Here is a 17,989-nt window from a genome sequence, read left to right as displayed (position 1 = left end):
GGCCCCTGAGATAAAATGAGTTTGACACCCCTGGTGTACATAGTAGATTGGCTGCCTGTTGTTTGGGTTGTCCGCTATTTTCAAGGTTGCCCGGTCTCACTAAGGTACAAAAGCGCTATGTAAGTGCAGACCATTTAGATAGCTGTTTGTTGCAGGTTTAAATAAGCATTAGGAAAAATAATCAAATATTTGAAGAAAAGAAAAAAGATTGGAGTAATGCTTTAATCATCTCCTGACCCCTCAGATGCATCTTGCGACCCTTTTTAGGGTCACCAACCGTACTTTAAACACCAGTGTTTGACCATCTATGTTAGTTAAAGCAAGCAGCGGCACCAGTTGAATGTTATTTCTTCTCTGGCTGATGCAGTTTCAAGTATTTCCAGTTTCCTCTCTCTCTACTCTTAACATTACAGGATGATTGGGCAGCCGGCGGCGCGCGCGGACTCATCGTAACCGGGGGAGCGCGCTTCGGGAAAACGGGCGCGCGCCAAGCGGTGTGCAGATGTGTCGCAGATTTTGTAAAGTCACCGGACGCACGGAAACGTCCAGCACCGGGAAGTGTGTGTTGATAAATGGGCCCGTGAAGTGCGTGTGCGGGAGGTAAACACCGCGGCGGCTGAGCGGAGCGGCGGACGGAGGCAGCGCTGTCATCAGCAGTTACCGTTAGCTTACTTTGTGGAGCAGCAGGACGCTACTTTGACAGTTGAAGCCGCACAGATGGAGCTGTCGGCGATTGGAGAGCAAGTGTTCGCCGTGGAATCCATCGTCAAGAAAAGAGTTAGAAAGGTGAGGGTTTCACATTTTTGCCCTAATTTGTGAGTGCGTGTCGCCGCGGGGGGTGACGAGCAGTTGACGGAGACACGTTGTTGGGAGCGGAGGATGCTACTTTGGATGCTAGTGAAAGCTGGAGATTAAATGAAGAGAGCTGCGCTACTAATCTGGTTATCTAATTGCGGGCTGTGAAGGGGGCGGGATACACGAGGATGTCCCTTTAACGCAGCGTGGACTCTGTTGTCGTCGCTCTGCCGCTCAGAGAGTCAAATGTTCGCCTCAAACATCAGAAGGAGGCATGTTGTCAACACAGCACCTTGTTTTAGGCCCATTTGGCTGCTAATTAGGTTTAAGGTACCGTGTTGTGTTGACATGTGCAGGGGCGAAGATAGCCGCTGCAGCGCCAAGAGGGGCCCCTCAAAGGACACCACAGGTATTAAAAAGTACCATTGGTGTCACCATTATTTATATAACACATTTAAGTCATGTATGTAACACAGTAGAGAAATGCGAATGATGTTTAAAAATACCCAACAAGTTTAGATTAGTGGTGGGACCCAATTAAAAAAATCTAATTAATCAGGACTAACCAATTTTTTTTCAGATTGCAATGTTTGACCAAATTTTTCAATACAAGCTAATTTTGGTTGACAGATGAATCAATGAATAGACATATACATGTTTAGAATGTAAAATTTATAATATTTTTAAATTGGACATAAAGAAAAAGTGAGTTTGATGATTTAAAGCCTAAATTTAGTCAGGTTTTTCCACAGTGTGACACATAACACAAGCATAAGTAGTTCCAGGACCTTCAAAAAGTTGAAAATCCATACATTCAATTTGTTTTTATAGTTTCTGGGTCTTATAAATGATGTAAATTTGATGGTTCTTTCTACATATGCCAGAAATTAGAGAACATAGAAAGGTGTGATTGAATGCACTATTTTTTTAACGTTATTTTTTCTGTAATTAATTAATCAAAATTAGCGTATTAAAGTCTCAGTCCTAGTTTAAATATTAAGGTTAAGACCCACCAATATTATTTATGATGCTAATTTATCAGAGTAATTGAACTGGTGTGGTTAAAACAACTGTACAACAACATCATATAAAATACAACAGCAAGAAAAGCACTCAGAGCGCAGTACTCCATCAAGGCTGCTCACTTGTTGTATCATTTTTGACGGATAAGTCCCAACAAGTCCACAGTGGTCGATTTGTAGTAGGATCGCAATCATGTGATCGTCAGCTGGTAGCTGACGTAGCGTTCACTTGTCATCATAGCGACAGTGACGCCGTACTGCTATCTTGCAGTGATACAGAAATCTTTAACAAATCCATGGATCCAGACTATAAGCCGCATCACTGCCAAAATCTAATCAGTTGTTTCTTGTGCCATTTCTGACCTTCCCTGAAAATTTCACCTAAATCTGTAAGTCCATTTTTGAGTAGTGTTGCTAACAGATAAACAGACAAATATACACCAATTGTCATATAAATAATAAAATGTAATAAAAAAATTGCCAGACTCAATCAAATATATAATACAAACCCTTCAATAGTATTTATAATGTCAATTTGCCAGAATAATTTACGTATTACAGTTCAACCCCTACGAAATGTTTAGAAAATACAAATTCACATGACTATCTTAAATTCAAGACCTAACAGTATTGCTTATAATTTGAATTTATGAAATAATTTAAATATTTTGGTTATAACAACTGTACAGCAACATCATATAAAATACAATAGTAAATAATAAAATATAATAAAAACATTTGCCAGACTGAATCAAGGATATTGTAAAAACCCTACAATAGTATTTATTATGTGAATTTACCAGAATAATTTATATGTTGCAGTTCAACCCCTACAAAGACTGCAGGAAACACACCGGACTATCACAGATGTTAAGTTTAATACCCCGCAGTATTATTTGTTATGTGAATTTAATTGAAAAATGTAATTTTTTACAAGACCCTAATAAAACTAAAAAAAAAAAGAAATTTACCTGACCAATATAAATACCCTACAATATTAAATTAAATACAAATTTCTTGACTTAATATACCTAATATTTACTTAATTGTTATGGGTAAGACAATCCAGTTCTATATGCTTGGACTTTTTTTTTCTGATTTCAGTATTAAGGTTAAGAGCCAACAACATCTTAAATCATACAGATTTATCCAACTTAATTGTTAGCACAAAGACCATACAGCAGTATATACTCCAGTTTAAATATTAAGGCAAAGACCAAACAATATTATTCATTATGTGAATTTACATGAGTAATTTAAATATTACAGTTAAATACCAACACAATCACATTAAATACAAATTTACCAGGCTAAGCTAAATATTAATGTTTAGACTCACAATAATATTTATTTTAAGAATTACCAGACTAATTTTAATAATACTGTGAAAATCCAAGGAAATAATTTAAAATAAAACACTTCTGGGCTATTTTTTAGTTTGATGACTAACTCCTTTATTAGGGCTAGGATAAGACATATTATACAAATTAATCTAAATAATTCTTATCTTAAGGTTAGGAACCGACAATATTATATACTCTGACAAATTAAAAATGAAAGTTTAAGACATTGCAAAATTATCCATGGAAATCCCAGTAAATACAAAGATTCTCTTTGAGTAAGCGTATTGGCGACAGATAAAATTAGAACTGCATATTAACATACTGTTAATCGCATTTTCTGTTAATTACGATTTTAATTTTACAGTGCTAAGCTAATGCCAAGATTGAAACTGCTTAAACAGCAGCTAATGTTTTGTAACATATTTTCATGATGAACAAGCTAAAGCCATAATTGATTTTACTGCATTAAGGAATTTTTGGCAGCCCCATCATCCTGTTTTATTGGTGTTGTAATGGAGATTTACTTCATATAAATTTGTGTACACTCAGTAGAGATGATTTGACATTAAGCTGAGAGATAAGCTTCAGAAGTGAAAGTTGATGCAGAATGTACACAGGCCAGTTTTAGACCCACTGTGGTGTTTAAACCACATGTGGTTTTCAGTGGACTGTTTCTCTTCATCTAAGTGAGACACACATGTGCTCTTTTACTGTCACTTGTATGTGAAATATTGCTTGATACTCTGATAATTTAGTCAGAGTTGTATGACTGAACTTGAATGATATTTTTAAGTCAAACCCAAATCCAGATGTACTGGAGTACACAGTGGTGAACTCATCTTTGCACCAATGCATAAAAATACAGACTACACTGTCAGTGCATAATAATTACAGGCTTCATATGATGATATATTTATGTGATTTATGTTGCAGGTTTCGACAAATATGGCTCTTTATGTCTATTAATTACAGCCGAGCGCATAGAGTGCTGTTAATGCAGGACATTCCTCTTTTCACTGAATATGGGGAAGTGGGTGAGTAACGTGAAGTCGGGAAAAGTGGTGACTTCACCCGCTGAGAATACCTTTGAGTGCTGGGAAATTGTTATTGGATGATGTCAGTGAGGATGACTAACTGAGGGGCTTGGCTAGTCTATGGAAAACATACAGTACATTTCAATGACATGCTAATTATAGATACTGTCTGATGGCATGGCAACATCTTCCCACATATGAACTGCAGACTCCAACAGCATGATTATACTGAGTGCAGACATGAAATAGATTTGTAAATGCAGGTGTGAATAGCCCACGTTACATTATATAGTGATAGTTAGATTTTCAATGAAGCTCTACTACTTTATTCAAATATTTGTATATTTGTAAGTCAGTCACTCAGATTAATCTAAAAATAAACACAAGATGAGACAAGTAAACTGGTCATCTCCCACAGAGGATGCAGGCATCCTTTGGCCAGTAATTATCCAGATGTATCACCGTAAAGGCCTCAATAAAATCCAAATCAGTCTTGCAGAAGTTACAGCCACTCAAAGTTTGAAATTTTCACCATAACCACCAAATAAGATTGACTCTAAACTGTTGTGTTTCAGATATCCCATCTAGTAGACCAGTGAGTTAAATCTGTTTAAATGCAGAGGGTGTTGCAAAAAAATAAAAGTTTTCCTTCATGTTTTATCAAAATTAAACATGTGTGACAGATTGAGTTTGAAGGATTTCAAAGGGGTTCATACAAAGTTATTTTTGCTTTTTCAGATTTTACTTTACTACTTGCTTTTTCCCCTAAATTAGTGGAGGAAAATATTGCTATAACAACAAGAAAAACACTCAGAGAGCGCAGTAAGGCTGCTCAGTCGTATCATTTCTGATGGATGAAATCTTTAAAAACTTGCGGTCTGCAACGGTGGATTTGTAGTAGGATCACAATCATGTAATTGTCAGCAGGCAGCTGACGTAAAAGATACAGAAATCTTTAACAAATCTGTGGATATAGACTATAAGACACATCACTGCCAAAATCTAATCATTTGGTCCTCGTGTCATTTCTGACCTTCCCTTAAAAAGTCGCCCAAATCTGTTAGTCCATTTTTGAGTAATGTTGAGCACAGAAAGAAACGGACAAACGTATGTCAATTGTCGCATAAGATCCTTAAAATGCAGGACAAACAGGCTGAGAAACAATTTTTACATCAGACTTCTGAACTCTAAACAATAACGCATAGTGTCACTTTTAATAATGCTGCTTACGTGTAATGTCCTGTCCATATTTATTCTATTTTATTGGTTTTTATTTGATCTCAATACCTCCTCACTGTATTGCATATATCTTTCCCGTTTTGCATATGTTGGAATTCTTAACATAGTTTTGTTTTATATGTACATTTGATTTTTATATTTATTGTCTTAATTTAGCTTGTTTCAAGTCCACCGTCCCATGGCAACTCCTTATATTTTGATCATACCCGCATGTATGATGACAATAAAGCTATTCTATTCTATTCTATTCTATTCTACATAACTCTGCTGCATTCCTTGAGTGATAATTGCATCACCTCCACTTGCAATGTACTATTGATGCACTGCTGCCAAATATTGATATTTTTATTAAAACATAAACGCATTCTATACAGATTCCCTTGCCCAGTTTGACCACCATGAGTCACTGGGGGCCATTACTTGATGAATGTGGTTAAAGTCAACAGACGTAAACAGACCTACGGTGAAGATGAAGAAATGGGGAGAAAAAAGCGATAGAAAGCAAATCAGAGAGCTAATTAACTGAACCGACAGTGAAGTTTTCCTTCTTCAGTCACACAGACACCATGTAGTATCAGAGAGGACTGTCGTGCAGCGTAGTACAGAGTTGCTGTATCATGAAACTATTGTTATCATGGGTGATATATTGTGATGGTATCGTATCGTAAGTTGTTCATTGCTTCTCATTCTTATGAATCAGTGGCCGATTTACCTTTTCAGGCTGTAAAAATAAAACAAGGTGACTTTGTCCTCCACTTTTGCTACCTCTGTGTGACTAGTTTCCTCACAGGAAACAACAACAACCAGGCAGCAACCTATCACACTAAAAATACAGAGTTTTGCAGCAGATTTGGATCATGCAGACAGAAAATTGTATTATACAGAGTGGGCTGGTTGACATTTAGAACATACATAACTTTATATTATACGTGTGTGTCCACAGGGAAATGTGGAGTATCTGCTCAAATGGAAAGGATGGCCTCCAAAGTGAGTATGAAGCCTTAGTTACTGAAGACTGGATGGATACATTGAAATGAAAATACAAATGTGACTCATTTTCAAATGTGTATCAACAAGTTACGCGTATGCACAGAAAAGTACTTTGGACAAATTAAGGAATTACTTTAATTTGAACTCTTAAGGTGTCAAACTCATTTTAGTTCAGGGGCCACGTTCAGCCCAGTTTGATCACAAGTGGCCAGACCAGTAAGATCAGAGCATGCCAACCTATAAATAAGCACAAATCCAACTTTTTCCCGTTGTTTTAGTGCAAAAAAGTACATTCTGAATATGTTCACATTTAAGGAATTGTCATTTCACAAAACATTATGAACAACTTGAAATTTCTTAAGAAAAAATCTGTTAAATTTCAACAACATTATGACTCAGTTTATCATTTACACATTAAAAACTAACAGATCACAGTGTTTCTACAAAGGAACAAAACATTCTGTCACAGGTACCTGGAACTGAACAATATAGTATTTTAGTTTATGATCAAAACGACAAAAGTCAGACAAAAAATGACAAAAAACAACAAGAACAAGGTAAAATGTTAAGAAAATGAGACACAAAATGACAGCGAGATACAAAACAACAAAAAATGAGACAAACGACACAAAAAAACAAAAAGAGACAAAAGATTAGACAAAAAAGTTACAAAGCGACAAAACAATGGATAAACGACAAAAACAAGACAAGAAATTACGCAAATGGCACAACAAGACAAAAATGACAAAAGCGCGAAACAAAATGACAAAAGACTAGACAATACAAGTGAGACAAAAAGGAAACAAAACAACAAAAACGAGAAAGAAATCAACAGATAAAGCAAAACACAAAATGACAAAAGTTAGGCAAAAAACTCAAGTGTGGCAAAAAGGAAACAAAATGACAAAAACAAGAAACAAAACAACAAAAACATGAGTCGAAAGTCAGGCAAAAAAAGATAAAAAACGAGAAAATACTGCAAAAATGATACACAAAATGACAAAAGAACAATGAGCAATTTAGTATTTTACTTTATGATCAAAACAACTTGTCATGGTCTAGAAATTATTTTAAATTTATAATTTTATTAATTTACAATTTGCAGTTAATGTCTTCTCTGTAGTTTCTACACTTTACAAAGGCATCCTGTGGGCCGGATTGGACCCTCTGGTGGGCCAGTTTTGGCCCGTTGGCCGCATGTTTGACACCCCTGCTGTAGAGGATACACCCACCTCTAATGAAGAAGACTGAGCCAACATTTTAACGGAGAATGTTAAATCATGCCGTGTTAATGAACAGACTGATTTAATCAGCTAACTGGATATAAAAGCAGACTAATGATGGAGAAAAATGAACAAGGCTTTCATTTATGTCTTTGTGACCTCTTCCAGATACAGCACCTGGGAGCCTGAGGAACACATCCTGGACCAGCGCTTGGTGCAGGCCTTCGAAGAGAAGTAAGGCCCCACTCAACATGTAAGACTGTTTGACACATAATGGGGCAGGAATGTGCAGAGTAAATCTTTCTTCTTTAATTGTGTTTATCATAAAGAGATCATGACTCAGCAGACCCAGATCCAAGCCTTGTATCCATCTGGAATAAGCATGTGTTGTGGGTTGTTGGATTGTTGCCTTTACCCCCTGCTGACAAGGCTTCACTGTTTGCTGATGGATTAATATTAATTCGTATTTACTTTTCCTTCCTTTTTCCCGATAATGTCTTTCATTTGAAATAAACTGACACACAGTGAAGTTTGAGGTTTGTTGTTTCTATGGGAAAGACAGCAACCTTACTTTCATATCCACACAACAAGTCAGTTAATGTATGTTTATAAGACATTTTGCTTCTGCGTGGCTTTTCTAGAGAACAGAGAGACCGCGCTCTGGGTCACAGGAGGAAAGGATCCAAAGCCAAAAGACTCCTTTTGGAGGTAAAGTTTGGATTTATTTTTAAAAAATCAAACTGCTTTTCATTTGTTGGCTCCTGTTCAGTTCTGGTGCTCAGTGCCATATTTTCAAGCCTTATTTTTCTGTTTGATCTTGATTCAGAACACCGTCTACACCATGGATCTCCGCAGCGCTCACAAGACTCCAGAGAAACCTCCCCCTCGCCTGAGACTCTCCCTGACTCGCTCCCTAGTTCCCGAAGATGAGGATCAGCCCTACAGTGTCCACAGGCGGGACCCTCAGCCACATCTAGCACATCAGAAAAGTAGTAGGTCACAGTTCAGATGCCTTAACTCCAACTCTCCAAGTCCCACACAAGAAGACTGGGAAGGGTGGGGAGAGGAGGAGGAGGAGGAGGAGGAGGAGAACAATGTAGAAGATGATGAAGATAGAGAAGAGGAGGAGGCTCAGGAGGAGACAGCAAAGACGAGAGACAGCATTTTAAATGGTAAGTGTGTTAGTCGGTCAGCCAGTGGACACTAATCACCACCTCGACCCAGTTTCACTTGACTCTTTGTCAACCTCCTCATAGGCACAGCTTCTTTTACTGGGCATCCAACCAAAAAACATTAAAGGTGCCACATTCTGAGCTGATTAAAGAGTGAATCATGTAAATTGCAAAATATAGACTCATTAAAGATGCTGTTTTGCATATAAATGTAAGACAACAGTTACTCTAGTCTCCTTGTTATCAGAGTTTCTATGAAAAGCATAGATTTTGATGTTTTTCATGGCGTTTCAACGAAACCCAAAACCTTTACCACTGAAAGTGTGGACCAGAGTGATCTTTATGTCTCTAAAAAGCAAGACAAGAAGTGCAACATGCAACTAAACATGCACTATTAAGTAGAGCTGCATGTACACAACGACACAAATGGCTTGTAACTGCAATCAAGTTTGGATTTAATCAGTTATTTATCCAAACAGTTCAAAGTCTACAATTTCTGCACAAAGAAACCTTTATCTTTCTTTCAATGGACTGAACTCACTTTCTATCCTCATTATAAAACAGAGCACTAAACCTGGGGGAACTTATTATTGTGTACACTACCAATCAAAAGTTTGGACGCACCTCGTCATTCAATGTTTTTTTTAGTTTCTTTGTATTATTTTCTACATTGTAGATTAATACTTAAGATAAACACTTTTTTGTTTACAACATAATTTCATATCATTGGGTAAACTGTAATAATTGTATAATTTAACTATGACTTTTTTATTTAAAAAAAACATTCATTTTCAAAACAGAAAACAGAAAAAGCAGTTTTAGGTGTCGGAATTAAAATTTTTTTAAAAACTATAAAAAACAGTCAACTTTTGACACGAGTCCTTTTTTGTGTCACAACCAAAAATACAAAAGAAATTACATGAATAATCCGCTAATAATCAATCCGTGTATGGTTCGCTTTTTTTGACTGTGAATCACACACAGATCCAAACCCAATGCTGGACTTGAGTTTTCTCTTTTTTTTCCCTCTGGTAACCAAAAAAAAATAAGATAAATAAACCATGTGACTTTATTCTTGGTAAAGTAATACACTGTGTTTTTATTGTTTTTGTTTTATTCTGACACCTGAAATGTTTTTTTTCACTTTTGGTTTTGAAACAAAGAAAAGAAATACGTTTATTTGTTGTTTTTGAATGACAAACAAGTAATGTGAGTTACAGATTACCTGATTATACTGATGACTGCATGGTTAACATATGGGAAATTTATTGACTTCATGCACAGTAGGCAGTAAGTTAGAGTTAAAGTTAAGACGTCTCTAAGTCGCCACAAAACAATAATGAGGTGTACATAATGAAGTACATCTGTCTTCAGTACAACTGTAATAGCTGTCTGTTCCTGCTGCATCACCATGTATCAGAGCAGAGATCCAGGTCAGTCAAGAGATCTTAACTCAATAACAGAGCACAAGTGATGGACTTGATGCAATTGCTGTCTGACTGCAACTCGACCCGTTTCTCCCCCCTTCTTTCTCTCTCAACATCCTCACCTCAATCAGGGCAGGAGAGGACAGATGACTGGAGCTCCACCGTCAGACCGGTCCAGGTTACTGCAGCAGAGAAGTCGGATGACGTCTGGAAACCCGTCATCGGTCCAGGAGAGGTGACGGTCACAGACGTCACCCTCAACTCCCTAACAGTGACTTTCAGAGAGTCAAGAGTGGCCAAAGGCTTCTTCAGAGACTGGGGTCTGGAAGTGTGAAAGCACTGCGGTGTGAGCAGGCTGGCAGTGAAGGCACCGTGAGAGGGAGGCGGAGGCACTGACTTAATCACAGTGTGTGAACGGTGGTCGAGGGTGTGGTGTTTTCACTCCTCTTATCACACACTCTCTCTCTTCTCCTCCATTGCCAGCTACTTCCAGCTTGGTGAGTGGTATGTTTACATGCACAGAGTCACCTGAGTGTAAACCGAGCTCCAGGGAGTGTCTTGGTTTATTTGATCTGATCACTTCATGAAGCAGGACTGAGTTTGCTGAATTCAAATGGCATCAAATACCTGTAACTGGTTGTCACTTCTCTTGGTGACCAAAGAAAATGGAAAACATATCAACTACAATCTGTAGTTAGTCCAAACGATATTTTCTCCACAGAGAGGAATTGATTTGGTAACAGTTCCAACAGAAACATCTGGTGAAGGGACAATAATGTTTATCACAACACTAAATACTGGATTCATCTGTTTTGGCTGTGTTTTATCTGTAAACCACAAAAAGTGCAACCCACAAAAGCAGAGAACCAAATGTGAAGAAGGTGCTGACTTTGTCTAAGAATAGTACTGAATTAGCAGGATGAAAGCTAGCAGACAGATAGCATCAGCCGCTGGAATCTTAAGTTGTCAAAGAGTTTAAAATATGAGATGGTGAAATCATTTCCTCTGCCCTTAAACAGGACACATCGTTAAGTGGGTTTTGAGAGCCACAACTCTCACACTCACCTAAGAAATCTTGGAATTGTAGAATTGATATTGGTAGGAAAAAATGCAAATAACTAACGTTTCCACCTTAAAGGTACCCTGTAGAGTTTCTTTAAAGCAAACACAATCATGATCACTTAAGTTTAGTTTCTCTCCTAAACTAAATTGACCTTAACCATTTGAATAGACAGTTATATTACCTTAGTAACATCTGGATTTGTATCTGACAGTTTTCTTTCATTTACTGGTAAGTTTTTTTTTTCTTTTATCCTTTAGCTCCACTTGTAAATCCGTGGAATAGAAACAAGCCGCATGAGTGTGTCTCATGTTCATGTGGATGGAAGTGTGCAATAGGGCTGAACAATTTGTTGAAAATATCTAATCATGATTTGTCTGACAGATGTTGGGATTTAACTTAATATGTAGTCTTTTAAAGTCAAGCTTCAGGTCAGTATTCAGTGTCAAATATTTTAAACGTGATGGCACATTACCACAAGAGACACCACCAAATGTGTGATTCACACAAAGAGAACGGCACGACTTTATGAAACTACTGACACTGCAGTTTAAACCCTGGATCTGCAAAATGTCTGAGATGTGGCTGTTAAATAATTAAACTGAGCTTACGTCAGTCGAACCACAGCGTGTCTGCCTGAACCACATAGTAAACACTGATCAATTGACAAGCATTAACAGCCTTTAGAAGTTTTAATCTACTTGAATTAAATAGAAGTGAAATACAGCATTAGTCTCATTATTTAATAGCCACTTTTTATCCTAAATTACAGCCTTTTGCGATTACATTGTTTCAAATTGAGATTTTGATTGAAATTAATTGTTCAGCCGTCACGTACAAGTTTGTTCATGCTCATGCATCTGTATTAGATACAAAACGAAACCCCCTCCTCAAAACATTTCTTCTTAAAACTATAGGAAACTTCAACGGGTACCTTAAAGCACTGAACAGATTAAGCATCAGTTTGCCATGTCAGATTCAGCAAACTAAATGAGCTTGCGTGAATTTCAGTCTTGTGACCATAGACAGTATATAAATGATGGATGTAGTTACTGTGATGTCATTCACCAGACTGTGGACTGGCATTATAAATGCTTGAGTTTGGAATTTGGCCATCTTGCTCTTTTGAAACCACATGTGACCTAAGGGACAATCCGACTGAGACTTGAGTACATCACACACGTTAGCGACTTGTTGATCACAAGGTAACCCCATCTTAAATTGTACCCATTTACCATCTGTTTTAATCTAAATGAAAACATAATTTACTAAATGAACCTCATGCTGCATTGAAGGAGACTTGACACTACTAATTGAGATCATAAACTCATGAGGAAAATGTTTGTGGAGGTAATAAATCAAGGAGAAGCAGGGTCATTTTCTCACAGATTCTATACAGTCTCACCTTTTTAACAAAGAGAGGAGTCGTCCCCTGCTGGTTGTTAGGAAGAATGCAAGCTTGCAGCATTTATCTCTAACTTGGAGGCTGTGGTTAAAATCCGTACTCTAAACATTATTTTACTATTAAGTATAGCGGTTTGAAAGTATAAATTAGCGCTGAACTGGAAGTTTTGATGGTTAAATATGAACAGTTGTACTTAGTTACTCGGAATGTCTGAGTTTAGAATACTAATGAAGTAACATTATAAATCATGTAAAGGCGCATATTAAGTGTCCTCTGTGCATGTAAACCTGCCACTGTTTGTTGTCTCTCTTTCACACTAAACTAACCATACTGGATCTTGTACATACTGCAGACTACGGTGAGGTGGGAATAGCTGTGAGTCCCATACTAACACGCAGTGCTGTACCTGTAACCTGTAAACACATAGACTGTTACTACTGTACAACACGTGGCTTAGTCTTGTATGCGTTTCAAACTCCTCCGAGAGACGATTTGATCCGCCTGCATGCCTTCCTCCTCCAGTACAGTCAATGCAAAGACAGACAGTGTAGTCTTCTCCGTACATGTAGTTCTTCATCTCAAAGTATACAGCCCATCATACCAGTGACAAATGAATCTTGCACCAAAATTAGAAAGTAGAGAGACTTGATGACAGAATGTATCATGGAATTGCACTGTTGAGTTTGTGTTCACTGGAGTAAAGATTGACCAGCAGAATTTTAAAGCAATGAATACTTAATATTACATACCAGTATTCAGTAGCTTCTAATGAGATCAAATCACGTCAAGAATGACCAGGATTCAGTGTTTCTCCCCAAGGAAAATCCTCATTTAGATGCTCACTGGACAATAAAACTCTCCACTAAAAGCCAGACAAAGACATTTAGTTTCATTATTTCTGTAGCACTTGAAATAAAAATCACAAAGTTTGCAGGACAGACAACTATTTTATAAAACACACCAAAGTGGGACAGTTAGAAGGACGATGTTTTCAGCTGATTGACCATGACCTGGCAGACCTGAACTTTCAGTAAAATAGGCAACACCTCATAATTTACAATCAGCTAATGAAATTGAGACGAACAGAGTTTTACCAACAGGCCTCGTTGCATTTGATCGATAACAGACTAAGAAAGAAGAGTGAATGTTCCAGTCTGATCATCAACGGACTCAGTTTGCTCAGCTGTCAGGAAAATGTGGATGTTGAATCTTCTGTGATATTGACTGAAAAGTAGAGTTCTTTCCTGACCCAGGGTGCATCCATCCCTCAGCTACGTCTGCCTTATCCTGACCCTGGGTTAGAGAGTTCACCCTGGACAGATTGTCAGTCCATCAAAGACCTAACAGAGATATAGACAGCAATGCACAAGCACACCCACAGCCAATTAACCATCAGTTATACCGATATGTTTATCAAATACAGGCTTATTCCATCTCAAACTACTAGAGGCCTTCTGCTCAACTGTCTTGATTATTCTATGAATATTTATAATGGTACCTTTGAAACTGTGAATTGATAAATCAGGTACTTTCCAAGATTTTTTTTTTTTTTTAAAGGCCACCAACCCACTTTTAGCACACATAAACAGCAAAATTGCATTCTTAGTTCTACTTTGACAACCATTCTGTCTTTGTGGTAAAACTTGTCATAGCTGCTCCATAAGTTATGAAAGTTCATTTCAAATAACTCTTTTCAATTTTGTGACCTCATATTCAATGTTAAGAAGTATTCTGTATGTCTCCATTTGTAACTGCATGTGATTCAAAAAATATCACTAGTTGACTTTTGCATCGTCATTTTTCTTTGTTAATGTGTGTTCAAAGATGGGATTTCCACCCTTCAGCTATTTTTTTTTTTATATTTTAACTTACCTACCATCAAAGACTCTTTTATCTACTTGTTCAATGTTGCAGATTTTAAATCAGTGGTATAAGGAGAAATATGTGAAAGTTTCAGGCTTTTGTCTGAAAGAGTTCTTGAGATATTGTCGTTCAAACACTGAAATTTCAATCCAGAACAAAAACTGTGCTGAAAGTGCATCGATAGGCTATTAAAATATAGACAGGAAAAGAGAGCACAGTACTCCGCCAAGGCTGCTCAGTCGTCGTATCATTTCCGAAGGCTGAATCTTGAATAAATTTGTGGCAGAAATCACAGCAACATAGAATGTGGCCATTTAATACAGATGTACCCGCAAACAAAATGACCTTGCGCTGAGCACAGGCGTGTGTAATGCATGTGTACGTTATGTAGAGATACCTAATCACGTGATCCTAAATATGTAGTGGGCAGCAGGAATTGATGGGACTCAGAAATACCTCCACAATTTAATCAATTGTCCCTTGTATCATTTTAGATGGATAAGTCCCGATAAGTCCGCAGCGGTTGATTTGTCGTGGGATCGCAATCGTGTGATCATGTGATAGTGGTCACTTGTTGTCATAGTTACAGTCTTGCAATGATACAGAAATCCTTATCAAATCTGTGGATCAGACTATAAGCATGCAGCTTAATCAGTTGGTCCTTGTGTCATTTCTGACCTTCAATGAAAATTTCATCCAAATCCGTTAGTCCGTTTTTGAGTAATGTTGCACACAGACAGACAGACAGACAGACAGACAGACAGACAGACAGACAGACAGACAGACAAATGTACGCCGATCGTCACATAACTGCCGTTACTTGGCGGAGAAGTAAATATAACGAGCGCTGAAAGTATTTGATATATGAGTCTAAAATTTCACAAATATCTTTATGAATATGCATATATTTAGTTTATAAAAGGTTTCAGGCAAATGAAACATGATTGAGGAGAAATTGTTTAAAAATCGAATCATTTGAGATGAATACTAAAAAAAATATTGAATTCTGAAAAGTGAGCACATTCCATTTGAAATAAACTGAAGAATAATCTAAAACTCTGAAATGTGTGATAGACAAAAGTTAGCTGTACTTTAAAAATGTGCAATGAGAGAGTGAGGGTCTTCAGGTTACAGATGACTCAGCGCCCTCTATCTATGAGATGACTGGAAAACTGAATAATTACAAATGATTTGAGCAAAACACAGACAAATGGTTACAAAACTAAAACTGAAACAGCAGAGTAACAGCATCTAACAGCGGTCGGGGAGAAACACTGAAATGTCAGATTAGAAGAGTGAACCGTGGAGCAGTGCTGGCCTGCTGCCCAGTGAACACAGGAGCTGAAGTGATGTGTCATGTCTGTGGAATCTCCCACAGTGGCGTCTGCATGTTGTTTATCCCACACTGAGGATGATGGGTCAGAGTCTCCTGATCCTAAAAGTGTCTCTGTGTGACAATGAAGCTGCAGGGAATGGAAGTGCCTGATGTTGCATAAATGTAGTTGTTTTTGTTCTGTGGAGCGTTCAGGGCTAACGTCTCTCACTGTCTCTGCTGATTTAGTTTCTGTGTGTCCGGATGCTTCGTCCTCCGCTGACGTTGTTTAGACTTGAAACACGAGGAGATGTTAAAGGAGAGGACGGGACAGCAGGGGGAAACGTATTTTTTAATCCTTATTTTTCTACATTGACCTGAATGTATATTTATTCTTTAAAGATACCTGTGTATTTGTCCCACAGATGACTGAGCAGGATAGTTTTCTACAGGTTGCGATGACCACTGAGCTGATGCCATATTTAAATGACATGACAAAACAAGCAGCCTGGATTTGACGTTGCCTAATGTGGTCGCTTGTGCTGCTTTCGTCCACCACTGAGTGAAGAACCTTTATTGCACTTTATTGTGATGTAACCCTGCACATTACCTGCGCCAGTCTATGAAGTGTCATTGTGTATAGAATATTTCTATGGTAATACTAAAATAAATGTTGCTAATGTTTAATACGACTCATAGTAAGCTTCTCTTGTTTATTCAGTCACTTCGGTAACTTGTTTCCAGTCTGAACGTTATGATAGATGTAAAACAACTGAAAAATCAATTAAACTTTATTTATATACACTACCAGTCAAAAGTTTGGACACACCTTCTCATTTAATGGTTTTCTATATTTTCATGACTATATACATTGTAGATTCTCACTGAAGACATCAAACATATGAATGAACACATGGAATTATGGAGGAAACAAAGTGTGAAATAAGTCAAAACATTTTTTTTTTTTAATCTTAGATTCTTTAAAATAACCACCCTTTGCTTTGATTACTGCTTTTCAAACTCCTGGCATTCTCTCCATGAGCTTCATGAGGTAGTCACCAGAAATAGTTTTCACTTCACAGGTGTGCCTTGTCAAGGTTCATTTGTGGAATTTCTTGCCTTCTTAATGAATTGGGATCATCAGTTGTGTTTGTGCAGAAGTCAGGTTGGTACACAGTTGACAGCCCTATTTGACAACTATTAAAATCCATTTTATACCAAGAACCAATCAGCTAAGAGAAACGACAGTGTATCATTAGTTTAAGAACTGAAGGTCAGTCAGTCCTGAAAATTGAAAAAATGTATCCCCAAGTGCAGCCACAAAAACCATCAAGTGCTACGAAGAAACTGGTTTACATGAGGACCGCTCCAGGAAAAGAAGACCAAGAGCCACTCCGGGAGCTAAGGATAAGTTCATCAGAGTCACCAGCCTCAGAAATCACAAGTTAACAGCAGCTCATTTAGAGCCCAGATAAATGCCACAGAGTTCTAGTAGCGGACACATCTCTGCATCAACTGTTCAGAGGAGACTAAGCCAATAAGGCCTTTATAGTCAAATAGCTGCTAAGAAACCACTGCTAAGGAAAAGCAACAAGCAGAAAAGATTTGTTTGGGCCAAAAAACACAAAAATGGACATTAGACCAGAGGAAATCTGTGCTTTGGTCTGATGAGTCCAAATTTGAGATCTTTGGTTCCACCCGCCGTGTCTTTGTGCAACACAGAAAAGATGAACAGATGGTCTCTACATGCATGGTTCAAACTATGAAGCATGGAGGAGGAGGTGTGATGTGTGGAGGTGCTTTGCTGGTGACACTGTTGGGGATTTATTCAAAACTGAGGGAGCATTGAACCAGCATGGAAACCACAGCATCCTGCAGCGACATGTCATCCCATCTAGTTTGTGTTTAGTTGGACCATCATTTATTTTTCAACAGGACAATGACCCCAAACACACCTCCAGGCTGTGTAAGGGCTATCTGACCAAGAAGGAGAGTCATGGAGTGCTGCGTCAGATGACCTGGCCTCCACAGTCACATGACCTAAATAATCCAGATGGTCTGGGATGAGATAGACCGCAGAGTGAAGGCAAAAGGGCCAACAAGT

The 17,989-nt window shown here is 37.8% G+C and overlaps 1 protein-coding gene across 1 annotated transcript; it reads left to right on the top strand.

The window, feature by feature from the left end:
• The first annotated feature begins 433 nt into the window (after positions 1-433).
• Positions 434-16,577, top strand: cbx7b (chromobox homolog 7b). Its single transcript, XM_022199024.2, has 6 exons — positions 434-786; positions 6,377-6,420; positions 7,815-7,880; positions 8,288-8,354; positions 8,473-8,818; positions 10,377-16,577. Exons 1-6 carry the CDS (start codon positions 718-720, stop codon positions 10,577-10,579), a joined length of 795 nt encoding a protein of 264 aa, XP_022054716.2. The 5' UTR covers positions 434-717; the 3' UTR covers positions 10,580-16,577.
• Positions 16,578-17,989: the final 1,412 nt, after the last annotated feature.

This window comes from Acanthochromis polyacanthus, chromosome 19 (assembly GCF_021347895.1).
Source record: "Acanthochromis polyacanthus isolate Apoly-LR-REF ecotype Palm Island chromosome 19, KAUST_Apoly_ChrSc, whole genome shotgun sequence".
Classification (NCBI taxonomy): domain Eukaryota; kingdom Metazoa; phylum Chordata; class Actinopteri; family Pomacentridae; genus Acanthochromis; species Acanthochromis polyacanthus.
Note: the sequence above shows the minus strand (reverse complement) of the source record. Positions and strands in the feature narration are given on the sequence as shown.

Bases quoted from the DNA above. Each gene is read 5' to 3' on its own strand.
- cbx7b (XM_022199024.2), top strand. From the start codon at position 718: ATGGAGCTGTCGGCGATTGGAGAGCAAGTGTTCGCCGTGGAATCCATC. The intron at 787-6,376 runs GTGAGGGTTTCA...GTGTGTCCACAG, and splicing joins TCAAGAAAAGAGTTAGAAAG to GGAAATGTGGAGTATCTGCT. The intron at 7,881-8,287 runs GTAAGGCCCCAC...TGGCTTTTCTAG, and splicing joins GTGCAGGCCTTCGAAGAGAA to AGAACAGAGAGACCGCGCTC.